At 35.9% G+C, this 16,176-nt stretch overlaps 1 protein-coding gene across 1 annotated transcript; it reads right to left on the minus strand.

The window, feature by feature from the left end:
- Positions 1 to 12,309: 12,309 nt before the first annotated feature.
- Positions 12,310 to 14,878, minus strand: LOC111901614 (F-box protein 7). Its single transcript, XM_023897493.3, has 11 exons — positions 14,722 to 14,878; positions 14,452 to 14,538; positions 14,058 to 14,170; positions 13,832 to 13,948; positions 13,644 to 13,740; positions 13,471 to 13,544; positions 13,331 to 13,384; positions 13,142 to 13,243; positions 12,988 to 13,046; positions 12,689 to 12,902; positions 12,310 to 12,619 (listed from the first exon to the last, which is right to left on the minus strand). The coding sequence occupies exons 1-11, from the start codon at positions 14,729 to 14,731 to the stop codon at positions 12,560 to 12,562; spliced, it is 987 nt and encodes a 328-aa protein (XP_023753261.1). The 5' UTR covers positions 14,732 to 14,878; the 3' UTR covers positions 12,310 to 12,559.
- Positions 14,879 to 16,176: the final 1,298 nt, after the last annotated feature.

A 16,176-nucleotide genomic window follows, 5' to 3' on the forward strand; every position in this document is an offset into this window, starting at 1 on the left:
GGGTCAAGTATTTACCAAATATGGTTACAGGCTTAGACACTAATCCAACAATCTCCCACTTGGATAAGTCTAGTAACCACAAATGTAACGTACAACTCGATTAGCAATCGTAGCTCTCAAAGACGCTGTTGAACTCTGATCTCATCAGTATCATGTCCTCTAGATAAGGGATCGTATAGTCCTTTGTTTAGATATTGTGCGGACAATTTCATGGAACTAATTGTCCAGCAGTTGGTTTCTCGATCTCAGATTCATTTGACATAGAACTTAATTGAACACATCAATTCAGTCCTGACCGGGCCCGGCACATAAGTCAAATCAAATCATCGAGCGGCTGTGATATCGCTTTTACCCTCTTAGGATAGAAGTAACAGATAAACTTCAACTTATATGCATTTAATATTTACTAATCAATCACACACAACAATGAGTTTTATGACATCAGTTTACTGATGTGGTTTCACATTATCAATGTACAACCAATTAGTAAACCATAAACCATATATCTTGGTTTTAAGACCATATGCTATTATCGTCTTGCGATCACTTTTTTCACATTCCATAAAGTGATTCTAGCAAGCGCGGGTTTATTCCAATGCTCAAAACTTGTTCATAAGCACTCATGAACGTTGTAGCAAACTTTTTCTATGTATAATACCATTTAGACAATCTACACACCAATTCATGACAATCTTCATTCATACCTACTTCCAACATATGAACGATTGTGGATCGTTTGAATAATTCGATTATTCTTAATAAACTCAATTATTCTGGAAGTCAAAACATGCAAAGTGAAAAAATAGTTAAACAATTAACATAAGATAGTAACTTTACTCATAAATAATACTCCTTTATTTAATCATCAAACGTCAATTACATTTATCTATTACATGTTTCTAAAACTATCTAATCTAAACTAACATCATTCTTCAGCCCAATACTCCTAGCGTGCTGCAAGTGCTTAACCCTACTCAGTCCCTTCGTAAGCGGATTTGTTGGGTTATCTTCTGATGATATCCTCTTAACCATGAGGTGTCCTTCTTCTACTCGATGTCTAATAAAGTGATACTTTCTATCGATATGTCGAGATCTACCATGATCCCTCGGTTCCTTGGTCAAGGGCTCAAGGCAACCGCTCCTTCATTATCACAGAAAATTCCCATAGTCTCCTTTATGGCATGTACAACTCCAAGGTCACCAATAAAGTTCTTCAACCATATCGCCTCCTTTGACGCTTCGCTCACTGCAATGTACTCTGATTCGCACGTTAAATCAGCTACAGTTTCCTGCTTGGAACTCTTCCAAGTCACCGCTCCTTCATTTAGGGTAAAGACCGAGCCCGACTGCGAACGATAGTTGTCTCTGTCGGTCTGGAAGCTGGCGTCACTATACCCTCGCACCTTTAAGTCATCACTCCCTCCGAGGACTAAGAACCATTCCTTGGTCCTCTGAAGGTACTTAAGTATGTTCTTGTCCGCAATCCAATGAGCTTTGCCTGGGTTCCCTTGATATCTACTGACCATGCTCAAAGCATAGGCCACATCAGGGCGAGTACAAGTCATAGCATACATGATCGATCCAACTGCGGAAGCGTAAGGTACTCGACTCATCTCTGCTATCTCGGATTCGGTACTTGGAATTTGAGTCTTACTCAACTTGGCATTACTCTGTATCGGTAGTTCTCCCTTCTTCGAGTTTTCCATACTAAAACATTTTAGTACCTTATCCAGGTAAGTATTCTGACTAAGTCCTATTAGTCTCTTACTTCGTTCTTTCACTATCCTTATTCCCAAAATATAGGAAGCCTCTCCGAGGTCCTTCATAGCGAAGCACTTCCCGAGCCAGGACTTAACCTCCTGCAGAGTCGGGACGTCGTTTCCCATGAGCAGTATGTCATCGACATACAAAACGAGGAAGCTAACTATACTCCCACTGGCCTTGACATATACACATGATTCATCTTCGCTTCGTACAAATCCAAACTCTTTGACTTTCTCATCAAAGCAAAGATTCCATCTGCGAGATGCTTGCTTAAGTCCATAAATGGACTTCTCAAGCTTGCACACTCTATTGGGATGCTTTGTATCGAAAAAACCCTCTGGCTGAGTCATGTAAACATCCTCAACCAACTTCCCATTAAGGAAAGCGGTCTTGACATCCATTTGCCATATCTCATAATCATGAAATGCAGCAATGGCTAGCATCACCCTAATAGATTTTATCTTAGCAACTGGTGAGAAGGTCTCATCATAGTCAACTCCGGGAGTTTGAGTAAAGTCCTTCGCCACCAGTCGTGCCTTATACATGTGCACATTCCCATCCACGCCGATTTTCTTCTTGAAGATCCATTTGCACCCAACCGTCTTACGTCCGGGCACATTTTCAACCAAATTCCAAACTTGGTTGTCATACATGGACTGAATCTCGCTGTCCATCGCCTCCTTCCATCTTACAGACTCTGGACCTGCCATGGCTTCCTTATAGCTGTTAGGTTCATCTAGATTTACTAGTGTACTGTCACTAATATACGTGTCTCCTTCGGTAGTAATATGAAAACCATACAACTGGGGTTGAACTCTAACTCTTTTGGAACGTCTAAAAGGTAAGGACTCGTCAATTGGTTCAACCGGAGTTTCCTCCTCGGGTTGAGCACCAGCGGTAGAGGCTCCTTCATCGCTCGATTCTTGAATCTCTTCAAGATCGATTTGCCTCCCACTGTCTACTTGGCTTTTGAGTTCTCGCTCTCGGAAAACCCCTCTCCTCGCAACGAAGACAACATTGTCACTCGGTCTATAGAAGAGATATCCAAAGGATCTCTGCGGGTAGCCGATGAAAATACATCGCTCACTACGAGGTTCGAGCTTGTCGTGAGTCTCTCGTCTTACGAAAACCTCACAGCCCCAAACCTTGATATGTGCCAATGATGGAGCCTTCCCTATCCACATCTCGTGAGGTGTTTTGTCAACCTTCTTTGTAGGGACTCGGTTAAGGATATGGGCGGTAGTCTCTAAGGCATACCCCCAGAATGAGATAGGTAGTGAAGCACCACTCATCATAGAACGGACCATGTCTAACAAGGTTCGATTACGCCTTTCTGCCACACCATTCAACTGCGGTGTCCTAGGTGGCGTCAATTGCTAAACTATTCTGCATTCCTTGAGATAGTCGTGGAATTCAAGACTTAGGTACTCTCCTCCTCGATCGGATAGAAGCATCTTGATTTTCCTGCCCAATTGATTCTCCACTTCATGCTTGAACTCTTTGAACTTTTCAAACATTTATGACTTGTGCTTGATTAAGTAAATATACCCATATCTACTATAATCATCGGTGAAAGTCACGTAGAAGCGGTTCCTATCCTTTGTGGTGGATCTAAAGGGCCCACATACATTGGTATGTATGAGATCCAATAAACCCTCACCCCTCTCACAAGTGCCAGTGAAGGGTGACTTGGTCATCTTTCCAAGCAAACAAGATTCGCACGTGTCATCTTCCCTAAGGTCGAATGACTCCAACACTCCATCCTTTTGGAGTTGGGCTATGCGCTTCTTGTTGACATGTCCAAGACGACAATGCCACAAAGATGCTTTATCCATACTATTGGAAGAATCCATACACAACACGTCATTTCCTAGGTTATCTACAACCATAACAGTTTCATAAATTCCATTACAAGGCATTGCTTCAAAGTATAAAACACCATTTAGATAAGCATAAATAGAACCATTCTCATTATTAAACGAATATTTAAATCCTTGTCTAAATAAACCATGAAATGAAATGATGTTTCTTGCCATATCTGGCGAGTAGCAACAATTGTTTAAATCTAAATTCAATTCATTACTAAGCACTAAAGAATATACTCCAATCTTGGTAACAGCCGACGTTCTTCTGTTCCCATTGATTAGATTTATTCTTCCAAGCTCCACATCCCTATTTCTTCCTAGTCCCTGCAAATCAGAACAAATGAGGTAACCACATCTTGTATCAAGAACCCAAGAAATAGCATGAGATGAATCATCAGATTTAATTGTGTATATACCTGCATAAGATGGCTTGATCTTTCCATCCTTGATGGCTTGCAGATATTCTAGGCAGCTTCTCTTCCAATGCCCTATTTTGTGGTAATGATGACACTCTGCCTCCTTTGGGTTAGGGTTGGGCTTAGCAAGATCAACCTTGGTCCCACTAGAATATGAACCATCTTGGGACTTTCCCTTGCGGTGGCTCTTTGACGAATCCTTCCTCTTCTTGCCCCTTCCCTTCCCTATAGCCAAAACAGGAGCAACGAATGGATTAGGAGTTGGTGCAACAGACTTGTCCTTAATGTTGCTCTCAGTAGTCCTTAGGAGCCCTTGGAGTTTGCTTAGGGTGACCTCTTCCTTGTTCATGTGGTAGGTCATCCTAAATTGGTTGTAGCATGAGGGCAAGGAGTGAAGAGCGAAGACGATCAACATACCTTTGCATCTTTTGCAAGTGCACGGTTAGAGACTCTCCACTTCCCTTTTTAGCAGTGATCATATTCGTACTGATCTCATAGCACTCTTGCCTCGCGCTTTGGTGATATCTCTCCATCAAGTCTTTATGCATCTCATAGGGATACATGTCCTCATAGGACTTTTGGAATTCGGAGTTCATTGTGGCCATCATGATGCAATGAACTTTCGTTGCATCACGCTCATGGGTCTCAAAGACAACCATTTCTTCGGGAGTAGCAGTTTCCGGATTGATCTTCTCGATCTTCTCATCGAGAACATACTCTTTGTCCTCGTAACGCGCAATAGTGCGAATGTATATTATCCATTTGCTAAAGTTCGATCCATCGAAAGTCACTTTTTGACAAAGGCTCATTAGCGTGAATGAGTTAGCAGCAACGTTGTTTGCGTTAGACATCTACAAATAGAAAGGACAAAGTTTGATTAGAATTGAATCCCTAATTAAACACCCAAAATGAAAAATTAGGGCTAGGATCCAACAACATTATTTACATATTAGAAAAGGGATGTCGTAATCCAACATGCAAATAATTTGGAGGTAAGTGAATGACGATTCACTAATTCTTCACCATGAAAAACATAAGCTTAAGTTTTAAATGTATTGAGAATTCCTAGATTTTTCTTGAGATTCATTGAACCTTTCAATGGCATGTTTAATTCTCGATATGCCCCTCTCGTTTGTGACTGGGATGCCGAGGATCACAAAGTGGGTGTGAGTAACCATGCAAATCTACATGGTGCCTTCATTGTTACAATCACCTATTCGTTGTGCCGGTAAATCACACACGCTCCATCTAACTATGACAAGCAATGAATCACCCTTTACCACCTTTTCTTAGAACCAATTAGTGTGCCGGTAAACCACACACGCTCCACTAACCTCTTAGCAAGGGTGCAAAGTGTAATTTCATGGGATTGCATCAACTTCACTTTTGCCTAAAGTAACTAGGATTGGGAATTTGTAAAAATGTTTAGTTACTTTATATAGATTTATTATACTTATTAATGAGGAGATGATTGCCCTATCCTACCCGTTCGGCTAACGACCCTCCACCATTCAAGCAAGCGGTGGGTGTGAGTGTACACCTATTAAGCGCCATTTTATAGGCAGCAACCTTATACCCACCTTATAGACTGACTTCGTGAATGAGGCCTACTAACGGTAAGACTAGCATTTTAATTTTACACACACACACACACACACACATATATATATATATATATATATATATATATATATATTAAGCTTGTAATAATATAATAGTATAGGGTGTATTTTAAACATTTCAAAATACTAGGGTTTTAATCTTCAATTTAAAATTTTCGAAATTTAATACCATTTAAATTAAAATTTTAAATATTAAAACCATTGATTTAATAATTATCTTAAATTAAAAAATTAATTTAAATTATCAAATCATACAAGATTATCTAAATCATGAGGATAATTACCATTTAAACAATTAACTTATTCTAATCCCTTTTATCCCTCTAAATTTCGAAAATAATGGGAGGGGATAATTCAAAATCATTAATTACCATATTTAACTATTAAAAGATAATTACAAGATATGGGATTATCCAAATCCCTAAAATTTAGGATCTTATCTTGGGGAAGGAGGAAAATCTCGAAATCTAAGGGTTTGCAAACCCTAGATTTCGAAATCTTGGATTAAAAGGAAAGGATTCAAAAACCCTTTTCAAGATTTTCGCAAATCAGGGTTAGGAAACCCTAATCTCGAAATCTATGGCATCCTAGGGTTTATTGGCTATAAACCCTAATTTGTCAAGTTCATACAATTGAATAATACTAATTGAAAACAAGTTAACCAAAGTCTCTGATACCACTGATGGGTTTTATACAAACAATCCTATGTGTGCATGCAACCCTAATTTGGATCTATGTTTTCACTATTAGATACACAACATTATGAACACATGGATAAAACCCTAATGTAGCATGTTATTTTCGAAAATCACATAGAAGGCTAGATCACATACCTCTTTTTGTTATATTGCAATAACAACTTAAATCTTCAAACCCTTAGTCTTGAAAGCAAGCACCACAAGTGTAGTGCCTCTAATGGTTCACAAACACCACAAGCAATTGGAGAGGCTATAGAGAGAAAAGGGAGGAGGTAGAAATCGTCCCTGGGAGCTCTTAGAAGCAAGTGGACGAATTCTTAAGGCCTAGGGGTCTTTATATAGGGTTGGAATTAGGGTTTCAGTCCTTATCCTTATCCAGTTACTTGCCCACCAAGCAACCACAAGATAAGCCTTGAAAAACCCTTATCTCTTGGACATTGGACGATTTCGAGGATATCCTTATCCTTGAATTCGTACATCCTTTAACAAGGATAATCATTGCCCTACTTTGCAACTATCACATAATTACAATTCAGCCCCTCTAGTTTAATTAATTACACTTGATCACAAAATTAATTCCTAATTAATTATTGACCAATATTAATTAAACAAATATGATTTCTCCTTTAATATATTATTCTTATAACATATTAATAAATCATAATAACCACTTTCTCTATTTATTTCTCCGGTCAAGTTGCTTTGGTGAAGGCAACCCAAAAGGACCATGCACAACCGGGTCAAGTATTTACCAAATATGGTTACGGGCTTAGACACTAATCCAACATCTTCATCATGGCTTGAATGTTTGGAATCTTCAGCCATGTTCTTAATTAGATTGCGGATTTCGGTTGGAGTCTTATCGGGTAAAGATCCGCCACTAGAAGCATTGAGAAGTCTTCTTTCCATTGGGGTCATTCCTTCAATGAAATATTGGAGAAGCTGATATTCGGTAATTCCATGCTTTGGGCATCAAGCACAAAGTTTCTTGAATCGCTCCCAATATGTGTGAAAAGCTTCTCTTTTGTGTTGCTTGATTCCAATGATTTCCCTTCGTAGGGCTGAAGCTTTCATCTCGGGAAAGTACTTATCCAAAAACAACCTTGCAAGATTTACCCAAGTAGTTACCGTCCCCGGTGGGAGGTCATAAAGCCAGTCTTTGGCTGCATCTTGCACCGCAAAGGGGAATGCCCTAAGCTTGATTTGGTCCTCCGTGACATTGTGTGGTTTCATACCCACACATACTACATGGAACTCAGTGAGGAACTTGTGAATATCTTCATTCTCCAAACCTCTAAAAGTTAGGAGTATGTGGATAAGCCCGGATTTTAGTTCAAGGTTTGTGGCAGTTGGATATGTGATACAAAGAGGTTGTTTAGTAACCTCTTGTCTTGACCATTGGAGGAGGGTTTGTTCGAGTGGTGGGTTTGGAGGTGGATTCCCTCCGTGGTTATCTCCTATGGTATGAGTAGTAGTTGATGTTTCTGTGGGTGTAGTGTTTGGGATATGATGATTAGGTGAAGAGGGTGGGGTGGTATTATTAGGTGGGTTTGGTTGAGATGAGATTGAGAGGCTTTCTGTTTCTGATGCGGATACACTTGAGAGGGATATGTCCTCCCAAATGTTGATTGGCCGGGGGAGTAGATGGCGAAGAAGTCCTGGAAACCGGTTGCCTCTTACGAAGCTTGGCTTGCCTCCGTATTCTCCTTGCAGTCTTCTCTATCTCCGAATCAAGTGACAATGGTTTACCTGTACGAAAAGATCTTGGCATAAAACAATTAGTAACACCGTGTCCCCGGCAACGGCGCCAATTTGTTAGGCGTGTCAAACCCAACAAATAAAGGGGTACGATATACTCCAAAAGAATCCCACTATATTGCACTAAAAGGTCGTACAAGGCAAGCATGGTCGATCCACAGAGACACATGATAATTATTCTATACCTCCTTGCGCAAGGTATTATGGTCACCAACAGTAAAGAGGGGGGTTTAGAATAAAATAATTAAAACAAACACTTAAAAACACAAGTAATCAACTAAAAGAGTGAATTAAATTCAGAAATGGTAAGGACTCCAACCTCATGTATGACAGCTTAGCAATGTGATTCCAAGATAACATGATATTTGCTTAACTCTATCTAAGTTGGTACTTGAAAGTGTTAACAAGCTCTAACACTTCCCATTCACCACATTAATTAACCAAAACAAGCTCTTTGATTAACCCTAACCTTACTAACCTAATCTAAAAACGCTCTTAGAATTAGGTTTAAAGATTGCATTAAACTTTATGTGAATGTTCCCAACAACACCCAATACTCCTCACAAGCTCGGGAGCGTAAGAGTGTGTGAATAAGATTTTACACTAAATTCATTCAATGGAAATCAGTTTAGTGCTTATTACTTGTTCAATTTCACAAAACAATTACGAATTTTGTAAAAGAGATAATTTGAATGACCTAACCCTAATTCAAATAGCCAATAAGAATCACAATTAGAATCAAACATTCGATTAAAGCTAAATCAAATTCACTAGATAGAAATTAAGAACAAACATCAGGTCATATGATTGAAGTCACTACCAAGAAGTCAAAACATGAAATTGGAGAAACTAGGGTTCTAGCCACACATGGCTAGAACAAAATCAAAAGTCTAAAAGATGAAATTAAGTGTAATTACAACTTACAAAAATGAGAATTAATGTTTCCAAATGATTAATGGACAAACCCTTGCAAAAACCTTCGAATTCTCCTCTCCTATGGTGCTCTGATATGTTGTGTGTGTGTGTAAAAATGGCCCTCAACCCGTAATATGAAAGATAGGAAAAACTGCCAAAAGTTGGTTTTTGGGTCGAACACGGCCCGTGTTAAAATAGGCTAAACTGACACGCCCCGTGTTCAGCATGGTCAATAGCTCCCATTTTGGTCAAACACGCCCTGTGCCCACTTTTCAGTGTAAATTCAACACGCCTCGTGTACCTCTCTGACTCCAATTCCAAACTTGATTTTTCCAACTTTTTCGTTCTTCGCCCGATCATCCCGAAATCTTCACCAATGCTTCTCGGCACTTCCCAAATCGCGTTCCAACCTCTGATTTACCTGAAAAGGACATAAAAGTGTGCAAATAAGGTTGCTCTAGAGACTAACATGAATATGATGAAATGCAAGAAAAAGGAAGAACAATTATGCTAAATAGATGCATGAAATGGGACTAAAAGGTGTGCAAAAAGGTGCACAAATAACACCTAACACCCCATCGACGCCTCCCTCCACCAATCTTCTTCAACCTCTCATAGCGTCCTCGTGCTGTTATCATCTATACCAAAACCACCGTCTTTCTCCTGTCCGATCGCACCACCATACACACTCTAAAGTAGCTCCATATTTTCCCCTGAAAACGAAAACAAGTTTGCATTTCTGTAATCTCCTTCAACGAATCCGACCTCCGAACAGCTTTACCAACGTGGTTTCTAGGGGTTGAATGTTCTTATAAAATGATTATTGCATTTTAATTGTTTACGAAAGAGTGATTTCGAGATAAGACTCTAACTTTCTGATTATATATTATTTAAAGTCGTAAGTAAACAAGTTTGAAACTAATTACTCACAATAACTCGCAAGAATCACTTTACGAATAATGGAACACACATCCACACACTCATGGCTACAGTTAGGTAGATGATTAACATGTAGAAGACACAAGAATGTTCTTACTTTTCACGTTCATTGAATTCAGTTGTAACATGGGAGGAGAATGTCTACACGTGCCGCAAAGAAGAGGTTAATGATGGACTTTAAAAGGTTGCAGCAGGATCCTCCATTTGGTATCAGTGACACACTTGTAGATAACAATATAATGCTATGTAATGCTGTCATTTTTGGGTATGTAGGAGTGTAAATTCATCTTATATATATATATATATATATATATATATATATATATATATATATATATATATATCATATGATACATTTTTTTTCTTGAAAACAAATGATATCATTGATGACTTCTATTTTCGTTGCAGACCAGACGACACTCCTTGGGATGGAGGTAAGTTTGGACTTCATCTTTCACAAAGCACTAAGGTACTAGTTTGTGTAAATGGGATGTTTTTTTTTCTGATGTGATTCTTTCTGCTTGAAAATAGTATATTGCAATTGGTTATAGTTTATGTAAATATTGAGATTGTGAAATGACAGCTTATCATTTCCTTGAAGTGGAACCAATGCTAGTAATTATAATGCTTCGTGTAGCTTGTAGGATTCTTGTGTTTTTTATGCTAATTTTCTCATTGCAAGTTTGGATCTTCTTCTTCCTCGAAAAAGATTATAACCCTCTGCAACTGGTTCAGTTGTTTGTTGTAATATTCATTTGACAAAAACATTAACCATAATTGATGTAATTCTTTCTCCACTTGTGTGTTAAAAAGTTCCAGTTAGATCAATAGTTTTATTATACACATGCTTTGTTTATTTTTAAATATAATGCATCAAGGTTGTAGAACTCGTTACTCGGTACCTGTTCGGCCGACTACCGAGTAGCGAGTACTCAGTACTCGGATTTGGAAATTTGAGTAGAAATATTTTTAGGGAAATTATATATGTCAAAATCATAAGATAAAATCATAAGTTGATTGAAATATATAACAAAATTGGATACATGTGAATACACAAAAAATGAAAAACACATAATGGTCTCACTTCGTGAATAATTACTGAAAATTTAAGATATATATGTAGTAATAATCACATGTGTGTGTGTGTTAAATAATAAATTATAAGTATATTATACATATTAATCACCAAGTTGACCGAATTTCACAACACTACTCAGTTTGTAAGGGGTCGATCGGGGAGTACTCGAGATTATGTAACTCGCCTCAGCAAGGGGGGGGGGGGAGTAGCGAGTACTCGGAGGAGTAATCGGCCAACTCGGCGAGTTTTACAACACTGTAATGCATACAAGCAATAATGTTTTAATAAGAAAATTTTTGGAGATACAATGTTACAATTGTATAGAATTGTCGGTTGTCTGAATTTAATTTTTAAGTATTGTAAAACTATAATTAATGAAATAGACTTTTATGTTTTAAAAAAATTAAATTGTGTTTGGGATTTCATCTAAAAACTTTTTTTTAACTTATTGACTTTTTGAAAAGTTGGCAAGTTAAAAAATATGTTTGATTACCTAATAAATACTTTTAAAACAACTTTTTGTTTAGTTTTTGAAAATAAATTTTGAAAAAGTTACAATTTGTGATTTTTTAAAATAATTTATGACTTATTAGAATAAAAAACAAACAAAGTCAATAAGTCAACCAAACACTTTTTAACTTATTAACTTTTGCCATTAAAAAACTAATTTAAACATTTTTTTAAAATCTCCTTTTCACTAGTCATTTTGAATAAAAGTCTTTTTCTAATTTCAAAATAAAATCTCAAACATCCTCATGGTTTGCAGACTTTAAAAAACAATCTTTCGTGTTACATTCTGCAGACGTTTATATCACTTCTACTACAAAGATTTGCATTCGTAGTCCGCTAGAATTCACCTCCCATCGTCTTCTCTCTCGTGTGACTTCACTAACGGCTACCTTTTCGCCCTCAGGCCTCAACTCACAAATACTAAAACTTTTTACTTAAAGTAATTATAAAAGAGGTTTGTGAATTAAGAATTACTTTCTCCGTCCCAAATTGATAGTCTACTTTTGACTTTTAAAGTCTTTTTTTCAACTTTGACCTTAAATATTTTTATTTGTGTTATATATTACTTGATAAAAATTATAACAATGAAAAAACATTTAAAATACAATACATTTATACATTTTGCATATCAAGTATTATCTATCAAAAACGAAAATATTTAAGATCAAAGTTGAAGAAAAAAGACTTTAAAAGTCAAAAGTGGACTATAATTTGAGACGGAGGTAGTGTTAAAGAGGGCACAACTTAAAAACAAATCATCTCGCACAAAGTCACAACCACAATAAGAGGGGCACAACTTAAAATACACATGTTTTTTTTGTCTAGCAGCATCGTGTTATTATAAAAAATATTAACAAGACCCTTCAACTGACAACTAACATTATTATTATACAACATTTATAACATACAACTTTCAACAAATATAACAACAGATAAACAATTTTATTTACAAATATCAGTCGTTTTTGTCTTCATTTCCCAATTCCAATACCATTCAACCAGGTACATAATAATCCATGCGTTCCACAGGCAGATTTAAAACCGATGTTTCCGCCTATAAAAATAAAAAAAATAATAATAATAAAAATAATAATAAGAAATTTGTAAGTAATAAACAATATACCTCTTCAAATGGAACAAAGACAAAAGGTGTTAGGCCTCTTGTATGAGAAATAGCAGGAACATCTGCATTGTGTGTTTCATCATCTTCCCAGCCTTCAACCACTGCAAGAATGTCACCATCGGGTCCCGTTGGAACCTCATTCTCGTGGACCCCACTTGTCACAATTGATAGAAGATCCATCCGATTGTTTGCCCCTGCTATCGTACCTCTTAACCTATCCAACCATTAAAAAAAAAACACCTTCAAATTTAAATCTATCTTTCTCATATTATTCCAATTATACCCTTCGGCTACCATACCTCAATCGGATCCTCCAAATCGTGGGACGCATTCCAGGATACAAAAGAGCCCCTTCCACCTGCAAAACACACACACATTCCATTGATATTATATTTATATTTATATGCAACAACAAATGATGAAAAAAAAAATACATATATTGTGAAGTAAAACCTTATCTTCGGACATTGTGTAGCGCCCACTATGACAAATCTCAGCTTTAGTAGAACGCAATTTCATGAACTTCACAACATCCTTAATCTTCTCAGAAGAATTCTAATCATTTCATAACAGAACAACATGCTCAAAAAATTATATTTTTATTATAATAATGTCATACAAGAAAACAGAAATTTGGCTAACCTTGTACAAAAACCTTCCGGAAGGATAAAATCTGAGGTATCGATAATAGCATACCTACAGAAATATAAAAAATAACATTTTATAATATATTTCCTATCCATGCTAATTGTGTTTCATTTAAATAGCAAACATATACATACCACATGAACTGGATTTGTGACTTTCCACTCTGCAACTCCAGCACGAATATACGTGTTTCTACTCACATATATACCTGCATTAAAAATCAAAAATCAAAATAAGTAAGTTTACAATCTTATTTATTAGTATGCAAATATAATGTTATATCAACCAATAAACATTCACAACTCACCATCCATGCGAACTCTTGGCCTTGAAAGCCACATCTTCCTCCATGAAGAATCATAATTGCATTGCATAAGCTTATAGTTTTCCACAACACCAGAGATCTTGAAAGAATTTGATACACATACACATATTTTAAAAATAAAATTTTAATAATGCAGCATTGCAATTTTTGCACATCAATAACAAAAATACCTGCCAGGCTTTTAAGCATGCATTGCGCCAAAACACAGGGTTACGAACGGTATTTCTCCATTTTCTACAAACACAGGCTGCTTTTCCCAAATTATATGGAGTCATTCTTGCAAAAATCTACATAAAAATGTTTTAAGATTAGATAATCATGGTTTATTATTGATATAATATGTTGTCCAAACAAGATATTACTATGAAGCAATGCAAATGGTTAACATTTACATACCTCAAACAGTAATTCATCTGGCAAGCTTCTATGGATGAGTGACAAATCAACCACTGGTTTATTACATGTGCTACCAAAAGGAGCAACTGGTCTTACATTAACCCCATATAGATCTGTAGTCATTCACATGGAAAAAACAAGTGTGAAAAACTAGGGTTTTTTTCTTCTTTACTTGAATTATCTTCTAGACAAAACCGCCTACATATGGAAACTTAATTGACATTGATTGATTTTGTTTCCACATTGAAGTTAGAAAACCTAAATTGGAACGTTATGTCCACAAATTTTATGCTAACGAAACCGAAAATTGTCGAGAAAAAGCAAAAGCGACTAGGAATAAGCAATCATAACATGAAAATGACATGGAAAGATGGGATTAAGGTTTAAGGTTTACCAAGCCATGGTCTTCGTGTTATGAAGAACCCCGCAGCCCTCAACTGCGACGCAGATTCGAGTTCAGCGACAATATTCTTAGCAAAATCTGCAATTTTATTAATATCTCTTAATAACAATCATAACATACCAATTTCAAATTTCAGGATGCGTCTTCAATTAAACAGGGCAACCCACAATTTCAATTTTCAAACGAAAGATATTTATGTGTCGTATCATGAAAATCCTGGTTTCTGTGCAATTATTTGAAAATCTTAGATTATAAGTGTACCTGAAGCCATGATCAAAGATGATCTTAAAGTCGATGAAGAAATGAAGCATCGAGTTCGAGAAATTGTAAAGGCTTCGTCATTGGGTATGCAACAACCTAATATACGGGATTCGTGTGGTTGGGACTTGGTAGACCGACTTCATATATATATCGCAGCGGGTTGACCCGGTTCCAATTGTCGACATGCTCCATATAATAATACTTTCCTACGTTTCTATAAACAATGAACTTTCTTTCAATAGAAATAGATAAGGCAATCTATAGATTATTTGATTTAATTTATGACTTCAATTGACTGTTTTATATTGAGGGTTCCGGATTATGTTGGTAATTTTATTATATCTTATTCTAATTTTATAAAATTATTGCAAACACAAGATGTGTAGGTTAATCATTCAAAAAAAAAAAAACTATTTTAAGTAATAAAATAGTTGTTTTTGTAAACTCTTTCAATTTTTTAATTTGAATAATGAATTTATTAAAATCTAATGAATTCATAAAAACACATATATTCTTTTAATTAGAGCGTGAGAAAATTTTAGTTTCTTCAAAAGAACTTTTTACACAAAAATCTAACGAAAAACATTTATATCATTTATATTTGTTCGGGAAAATATCATGATACTATTATATTTTCAAATTTTTATTGAAAAAATCATTGTTTTTTTATTTAAAAAAAAAAAGGTAAGTTACTATTTTAATTAGAAATAAAAAAGAAAAATAACTTTACATCCATATTTAAATTCATAGAAAGATACTATTTTATTTTGCATAAATAGTTTCGGCCAATGTTATGGAGATTGGTATCTAAGGCTATGTTTGGCGGACTAGCTGAAAAGCTAGCTGATAGCTGAAAAGTTAGCTGATAAAAAATAATGTTTGGTAAAACTAGCTGAAAAGCTAGCTGAAATATATAAAATTACATAAAAGGATATGTAAGAATACGTGTTTCTATAATTAATTAAGAGGTGTATTTGGAAAATTTAAGAAAAGCTCCTAAAAAGCTAGTTTAAGTAGCTTTTCAAAAAGCTAACTTATAAGCTAGTTTATCAGCTACTTTTTGGCTTACCAAACACGACAAACATAAAAAAACTCAAAAAATAAGCTAGCTTATCAGCTAGCTGTGACGCGCCAAACACAACCTAAGTATGGTTGCTTTTAGGTTTGCTAGATCGAGATCGGAATCCTAAGATCTCACAAAATAAAACATAATTTTAATTTATAATTTTAAAACATAAAAAATATATCAAATATTTAATTTTCCGTTCAAAAGATATAAACACTTCAAAACATTAATCACAAGTCACAATACAAAATGATAAACGGTCATTTAAAGAAAAAAAAAAATAGGATCAGATCAGATCCCGATTCTATGATCCTACAATCAAATCAGATTGAAATTTTGACAATTTTAGTTTTAGAGATTGATTTTGTTTGATCATCTGTTTATATTTA

This window comes from Lactuca sativa, chromosome 6, assembly GCF_002870075.4.
Source record: "Lactuca sativa cultivar Salinas chromosome 6, Lsat_Salinas_v11, whole genome shotgun sequence".
Classification (NCBI taxonomy): domain Eukaryota; kingdom Viridiplantae; phylum Streptophyta; class Magnoliopsida; order Asterales; family Asteraceae; genus Lactuca; species Lactuca sativa.

Bases quoted from the DNA above. Each gene is read 5' to 3' on its own strand.
- LOC111901614 (XM_023897493.3), bottom strand. The intron at 14,171-14,451 runs GTAAACCTTAAA...GAATGACTACAG, and splicing joins AACACGAAGACCATGGCTTG to ATCTATATGGGGTTAATGTA. The intron at 13,244-13,330 runs GTTAGCCAAATT...TGAAATGATTAG, and splicing joins CCGGAAGGTTTTTGTACAAG to AATTCTTCTGAGAAGATTAA.